The sequence below is a fragment of the Syzygium oleosum genome, unplaced genomic scaffold (genome assembly GCF_021117445.2).
Source record: "Syzygium oleosum isolate NSW1041296 unplaced genomic scaffold, Sole_v2.1 Sole_v2.01, whole genome shotgun sequence".
Classification (NCBI taxonomy): Eukaryota; Viridiplantae; Streptophyta; class Magnoliopsida; order Myrtales; family Myrtaceae; genus Syzygium; species Syzygium oleosum.
Window position 1 is genome coordinate 20,833,570 of NW_026607485.1, and position 7,596 is coordinate 20,841,165.

The following is a 7,596-nucleotide window of genomic DNA, read 5'->3' on the forward strand; positions in this document are numbered from 1 at the left end:
GCCAGACATAAGCTAAAAAAGCGAGAATCCGTGAAAAAGGGCTTTTCATGTTAAAGTTGCAAAATCAAGTTGATAATGGACGTTCAGGTGGAGGAGACTGTTTCTTCACTGTTTATGTACAAGTGTTCGTGTGAATGGACCTCACCTATTCAATGTTATCTACTCTTTTGGGAACATGAAGGCTTGATGTGACACAGTGGAGCAATTGGAGACAGATTTGCATGATAAATAGGGCACAGAATAAGACACATTCTACTTTTACTGAGCTGGGAAGATGAAGCAACAACCATTGAATATATTTTGCTATTTAAGTGGGCACTTTTTTCTATTTGCTCCTTTAAAATTATGGGCTAATGACAATTTTGATCCCAAAGAACTTGTATTCATCACTTCCTTATAGATTGCTATAAATGTTTAGATCTATTTAAATGGTTCTTTTAAATTTATCTAGGGCAAGAAAAATCACCAAACACAATAAAAAGCCCAACAGACAATTCAAGAAATACACGACACGTTATTTGATGTATTTGCTAAGCTTTTCATTCCCAGAAGAAGAATGATATGCCGAAACAAATTAAGTATTGCACAAAATAAGGAATTGTCAACAGAAATTGACGAAGAATAACATCAACTGAGAATTTTATTTCTTGCTGTAAATGGCTTAAACACCAAGTACATTGACAAATTAGAGTTCTAGTTTCAGATTTTTTCAATCAAGTACATGACTTAAGTTAATCGACTGACTTCCTCCCAACCAAGCGTGAGATTTTATCAAATCTGAAACAATTCCGTGCAGCTAACTAATACAAATAAAAAACCATGAAATTCTATCACTTGATGAAACATCTCTAGCAGAAAAAATCACATTCTCATAAAGAAGATGTGCATTAATTTTTGCTATTATCATCTTCAAGGTGTTACTCACCATGCCCAATTACTTCGGCGAACTCGATCTTTATGAACCGGTTCTCAGCAAGAATTTCACGACCTGGGATATCCCTCACTGATCTTCACTCGATGGTGGCAACCCTGGGGCCTGTGGTGGCGGCCTCTTCCTCTTTTTCTTCTCATAGCTCACCCCTCTCGCTTTGGATTGCAAATCGCGAACTTCGCGCAGATAAAGCCTCACGGCCCTAGCCGCGAAAGGGTTGGCCTCGGGGTTTCCGCCGTTCTCTTCGAAGGCAGCGCGGAGGCGGCCGACAAGTGCGTCAAGACTGCCCCAGGCTTGCCGGAGAGGGCACGGGCAAGGGGCAGGCGGGTTCGGGTAGCCAAAGAAGGGGCAGAGCTGGGTGTGGACCTTGGTCTTCCCGAACTGGTCCAGGTACCGGAGGAACTCGAGCACGTGTGCCCCGCTGCACCGGGAGAGGGAGAGAGGCGGCCGGTGGTTGCGGAGATACTGCCCGAAGGTGTTCCAGTCTCGCCGCTTCTGGTTCTCATATCGGCTGAGAGCAGCGGGCGAGGAGGAGGAGGAGGAGGAGGAGGAGCTGGTGGCTGCAGCAGTGGAGCTGTAATTTGTTGCAGCGACACTGGCAGAGGCGGCATCGTTGAGGGTTCCGGCGTCAGTGCTCAAAGAATCCAAGTCTTGAAATGAATCTGGATCCATGACTCTGATCTATTCGCTCTTCTGGTTGATGCTTACTTGTTTTGTTGCTTTTATGGCTTTATTTGTCTGGCCTGAGCTTCAAGAGTTTTGCTGTTCACTACAGATGAGCAAAACAACAAGAAGACTAAACCCTCAAGCGAGAGATGGATCATCGATAAGGCTGAGCTCAAGCACTTCAAGACATGGTTGAAGATGCTTTTATTAGTACTGAAGTTCGTTACTCAAGACTCAAGAAAGAGAAACAAAAACCTTCAAGATGGATCAGATTCAGCTAACCCGAGAGTGAGAGAGAGAGAAGGAGCAAGTTCCTCCTTTATTCTCTTTCTTTCAAGGTTTCTTTCAATCTTTTCTTTGGTAAATCCTAGAAAGCTTGAGAGATTGGCTTGATGTTAGAAGCTTTTGCTGAGTCTTTTTTCGGGATGAGTTCAAGCAGAAGCAGAAGGAGGAGAGAGAAAGCAAAAATTGGCAAGGAAGGAAGTGGAACTTCTATAGGGCTTTTTGTGGAAGGAGTATGTACAAGTCGGGTAAGAGAAAATATTTTATATTATATGTGAATACGCATCTTGTGGCCATGATAGATGATACGACCGCCCAATCTTCATTGCCCGCATGTTACATAGCACTACGGAGAAAATAACTGATGTGTTTCCTTCTACTTTTTTCACTTATAAGTGTTTCTGCAAAATTGGAAAACATAAAAGATAAATTCTAAAATATGTGAAAAATCATAAATTGTATTTCGATAACGTTGTGTTTTGGGAGATTTCATGCTCTTTTCGAAGAAGTTAAGATAAAAAAATAAAATAAAAGAGGAATTTCGATTTCTCCACGAGAAGTGAAAAGAATTATAATCATTGATACCATATTTTTGGATAAATTCCAAATAAGAGCGTGAAGTGTCATCATTTTCTTAAATAAGGATATGAAGTTGACCCTATTTCAAATAAGGGCATGATGTGACTATAACAGTTTCAAATAAGGACTTAACCTTATCGATCGGCCAAATTCCGGTCGATCAATAGCATTTTCGTCCAAAGATAATTTAAACTAAATTTTAGTTAAATTAGATTAAAATTTTTAAAAAAGGTAAAAGTTTTTTTTTAAAAGAAAAAATACAAGCAGGAGGGTTGGCTGCCAGACTGCCTGCCTGTGGTCGTCACCCCATTATCGGTGGGGCGGCGGCGATGGCCAGTGGGGTCGCCGACGCCTTAGCAAGGGACGGCAACCCTCGCCAGAACCAGAAGAGGGCGACGACCCTCTCTCAGATCTAGGCGAGGGTCGCTAGCCCTCACCTAGGTCTAGGGGAAGGCCGCCAAACTTGTGCGAGGTAAGGGTTGTCGACCTCGCTGAGGTGTCGGCGACCCTCTCCCAGATCTGGGCAAGGGTCGCCGACCCTTGCTGAGGCGCTGGCAACCCTGCCAGCCATTTTTGCCTCCCCACCGGCAATTGGGAAGCAGCCACAAGCGGAGCCCGTGTGTTTCTTTTTATTTTATTTTAACTTTAGTCTTTTTTTTCTTTTTGAGTTTGTTTTTTTATGAAAAGAACAAACAAAAAAAAGGAAAAAAGAAAGAAAAAAGGACCAAAAAAAAAAACCAAAAGATGAAAATGCCCTTGACCAGCCGGTGAGATCAGGTCATTCATTGAAACTGACATGGCCACTTCAGACCTTTATTTGAAATAATATTCACTTTAGACCCTTATTTGAGAAAATAAGGGCACTTCATGCCCTTATTTGAAATAAGATTCCCTTCAGGCCCTTATTTGAGAAAATGATGAAACTTCGAACCCTTATGTGGAATTTTCCCCCATTTTTCCTGTCATCCTTTGGTACTTTTTATATGTTAGATTATTACACCCATGGTACAAAAAAAACATATTAGTAGAAAAAGACTATTATTTTGGCCAGTGGAAAAGGTAATATTTAAACTCATCTTGTCATTTAGGTGATGAAATTATAAAAATACGTAAATAATTGAAATAGTGAAAATAATTTACGTATTGGATCCAAAAAAAGTTATTTAGGTATTCCGACAAAAAAAAATTATTTACGTAAATCGATTTCAATTGAAAATGAATGAAATGAAAAAGAAAAGTAATAGATGGAATGAAATATATGAGGATCTCGATTTCTTTGTTTGGTATAAGTAAAAATGGAATGGAACAAGAATTTTTTTTTGGTCTCACTTTTTTCTTCTATGTATATGTGTGTACGGTGCTCACGTAGATTGAGCCCCGGACCTAGTACTCTCTGGCCTCATCCCTCCAATCCCTTTACCAGCAGGGGCAGCATGCATGTTGGCAAATAAGAATTTTTTCATTTGGTTGTATAAAAAATAAAAATGTGAAATAATATGAAATAGAATGGTGCTTTCATTTTTTCGCTTGAGAAAAAAAAAAAGACAAGGAAAAAACTAGATATATAGATCACCCCGGAATGGAATGCCCTTTGCAGATTCCAAATTTTATTCTATATTTTTTATTGTGCCCCAAGATTCCATCTATTAATATAAAATTAGAGATAATCAGAATGACTTTTCTTACTTTGAAAAACAATTTCTTTGTTTTGCTTTCGAAGACAATGAAATATGTTGGCTTTTAAAATGATCAATCTTATCCATAGCCATTCAAATCGTGCTTCTATCTGAACATTTGTTTTGTTTTACTTTCAATATTAAAAAAAACCGTTCATATACACATAACCAAACGGCTTAGTGACATAAGATGAAGTACTTGTAATACGAATATTCATAACAATTTTAAGAAATAAGGCACTCCTCATTGAAGTTTGATACCACAAAAAAGTAGCAATTTTATATGATGGATTTCAAAAAAGGAAGGTATGGGATCGAGAGGATGGATCTACAATGAGTCTTTTATACATTTCGCATCTATCATGTTGATATAAGTGATTAAATTATTAGGAAGTAACTGACTACTCATATCGGCAGCGAAAAATGTGAAATTTACAAAGGATAGCTAAGCTATATCCACTTGCTATAGAAATTATAATGAAACATGAATATGAGCGCCGGTGCAATTGCACAAAAAAATAGGCTTTGCCATAATTACCGTAGTTTATGACCAAAAAAAAGGATAAGTGCACTGAAAATCTTAAAACTTATGACGAGAGTGCAATCCTATCCTAAAACTTTCAAAAAATACAATCGAGTCTTCAAACTTATCACGAAAGTGCAATCCTATCCTAAAACTTTCAAAAAAATACAATCGAGTCTTCAAACTTATCACGAAAGTGCAATCCTATCCTAAAACTTTTAAAAAGTGTAATCAACGGAATGACTTGAATGTACAAATTTGATAAGTTTTACGACTTGATTGAGCTTTTTCAAAGTTTTAGAATTCAATTATATTTTCATGATAAGTGTTAAGACTTTCAATACACTTATCCCAAAAGAAAAAAGAGTGCAGTAGTTTGTTCTTGTCAGCAAAAGATAAGTCCATATTCTGTCATACAATTTGTGTACTTAATCAAAGTTTGTAATTTTTCATTGGCATGGTTCTGTCCTCTATATTTTTCAATTTTCTCAATCAAGCTTTATCGAGTCGATTAAGCTAGAAATCTTCATTTTCACTAGGATTAAGTTGTCTCGTTTTGAGTGGTTTTGGTAATTTTTTTGTAGAGCTTTGGGGAGATGTAATTGCATTTCCAAAGCTTTTTAAAGTCTTCTAGTTCAAGGCAGATTCATGGAAGTTTTGGGTTTCAAAAATGCTAATACATTTCTTTTTCAAATTTTGCTCTCACTAAATTTTCGAAATTTCGGAAATGCCCTCACCATTTTCCACCGAGCGACATTGAGCCAAATCTGGCATCGGCAACCCTCGCCGAGGTCGCATGACCTCAAGCGAGAGGGTGGCCTAAGGTCTCGTGACCTTAGGCGACGTTGCCGTTGCCAAATCTGGCCAGATTTGGCTCATCGACGCCCAACAAAGGGTTTGAGCTTAGTTTCTTTTTTTTTTAAAGCAAAAGTTTGTGATTTTTCCAAACATTATTTTAATCAAAGTTGTTTCCCAATACACTTTTAAATTACATTTTATCAAATACTATTTGTATTTTTAGAAACCTCTTTAACCTAAAGTGCTTTGCATTTTCTCAAAGGCTTTCTCCAAAAGCCAAACCAAACATAACCGAATTTATTAAATAAGAATAATGCATGATGGAAGGAACATATCAAACATTTTTTACTACCGAACTGCTGAGAGTTTGAAAGAAGATGCTGATGTAGTCGCTTAGCTAAGGATAAATCACGGGACATCGATCCTTATTCTTGAAAATTAGGCAATTTCATGTGAGACTCCCGTAATGTAATGGTTTGGATACACCAGATGGTAAGTATATCCGTATACCGAATAATCTATTGTCCGGCAAGCCGTACAACTCGGAAAAAAGAAAGAGACAAAGATGAAAAAAGGGACGACAGAGAGAGATCAAAACCAAACCGTCCTCTTGCACTGATTGGTTATCATCAGGAGAAGCATAACCCGGAACAAGAAATAATAATCTTTTAACCAACACTTTCAAAGTTGTCCAAGGAATGCGTGCCAAACAGCATTCATTGGCGTACGATGAAACGACTGTCTTCCCCATTTCGTATACAGAAACTCGCTTTAATGCAGGTTTCTGTAGCTACATGAAGCCTTGATTTTCTAAAGCCTAGATCCGATTGGAGGGGCTTTACCGATGCCCAATGTTTCAAAGGGTTGGCATTTGTTGGCCCGAGATGAAGCTGCAAACACAGTTTGGTGCCTTTTTGACAATGTCACAATCGAATTCGGCGACTGGCTCCTACCGAGCGAAGCCCAACAGGCTTTACAGCACGGATTTTCATATTTTAGTGCTACAAGTTCGAGGATTTTATATGATATGATTCCATGGGAAGGACTAAAACCTACAAGAGGGGCCAACCTAGTACTGTCTCTGCATGTGATGTTATGTTGGGAGGGGGTTAAAAGTATGTCGCAGAGGAATTATACCATGTTTATATGTTCGCATAACTAAATGCATCTGGAATAACCGATCTTGTGGACCACGGTTCACGCACGGGGCCTCAGGACAGTGCCTCTCGTGCGGCCGCTCATGGCACGTTTCCGGAGTATTTAGAGATGCGGTCGCCCTGAACGGCAGCGTTTGTTCTTATTTCTTTGTGTTGGACTCGTTCTTCTATCAGAGGGTTTCTTTTTTAATGATCCAGGGGCACGGGCACTGAGGGCCGGCAATTTGAAGGTCTATGGAGTAACCTGCAAAAGTATGATATATAAGTTTTCATGTCAATGGAAAACTATGATATTTTGTGCGTGTGAAGGAAAAGGGATTTGATATTAGGATTGATTACTCCCTTTTTGCTGGGTATCCATATTTTCATAACTCCTATTTCCTGCATAAATACCCGTAAAAAGCCCATAGCAATAGAGAAGCAAATAAGGTGGTTGATTGGGTTGTTAAAACTCGAAGAAGAAATAGCCTATCGAGTAACTAGGTTCTTTATCCCCCAGATCTTTTGGATTTACTATGTTCCGAAACCCATGGAGTGTATTCTCGAACTTCTTCTAATTAAATAAGAGTGAATTTGTATGAAAAAATAAAAATACCCGCAAAAGGCATTCTTTTGGGGTGATGTGAATGAACTGGTTTGCCTCTTTTGAGCATAGCTAATTAATAATGAAATTTTCAGTTGAATAGCAACGTCGGAGTTCTTGTATTTTCCATTTTTCTTGTGCAGTATTCTCTTAGAAGGACAAAGAAAAGCACCCTAGTATTCCGCTAATGCTAATTTGACAGATTTTGAAGTTGTATGTGTTCACCAATAATGAACATGCTGTAGAACAGTTAAGTTGGGAAAGTACCTTATTCCCATTTGATTTGAACAAAAAATAAAATGAAAAGATGCTAACATAACAAGAGATATTGCAGGTGGTACCTTCACAAAATTACAATTTTTTATACCTACAATTACAACTATAAAAACGCACACAAGAAG

General features: G+C 38.4%; 1 protein-coding gene across 3 annotated transcripts; it reads right to left on the reverse strand.

Moving 5' to 3' along the window:
* Nucleotides 1-611: 611 nt before the first annotated feature.
* LOC115688418 (protein LIGHT-DEPENDENT SHORT HYPOCOTYLS 4) lies at nucleotides 612-2,099 on the reverse strand. 3 transcript variants are annotated; one of them, XM_056316761.1, is made up of 2 exons: nucleotides 1,880-2,099; nucleotides 612-1,700 (listed from the first exon to the last, which is right to left on the reverse strand). In XM_056316761.1, exon 2 carries the CDS (start codon nucleotides 1,601-1,603, stop codon nucleotides 1,001-1,003), a length of 603 nt encoding a protein of 200 aa, XP_056172736.1. In that variant the 5' UTR covers nucleotides 1,604-1,700; nucleotides 1,880-2,099; the 3' UTR covers nucleotides 612-1,000. The 3 variants fall into 3 exon arrangements, with proteins under 3 accessions (XP_056172736.1, XP_056172741.1, XP_056172733.1); XM_056316766.1 differs by having other exon boundaries at nucleotides 612-1,776; XM_056316758.1 differs by having other exon boundaries at nucleotides 1,853-2,099.
* Nucleotides 2,100-7,596: the final 5,497 nt, after the last annotated feature.

Bases quoted from the DNA above. Each gene is read 5' to 3' on its own strand.
- LOC115688418 (XM_056316761.1), bottom strand. From the start codon at position 1,603: ATGGATCCAGATTCATTTCAAGACTTGGATTCTTTGAGCACTGACGCC.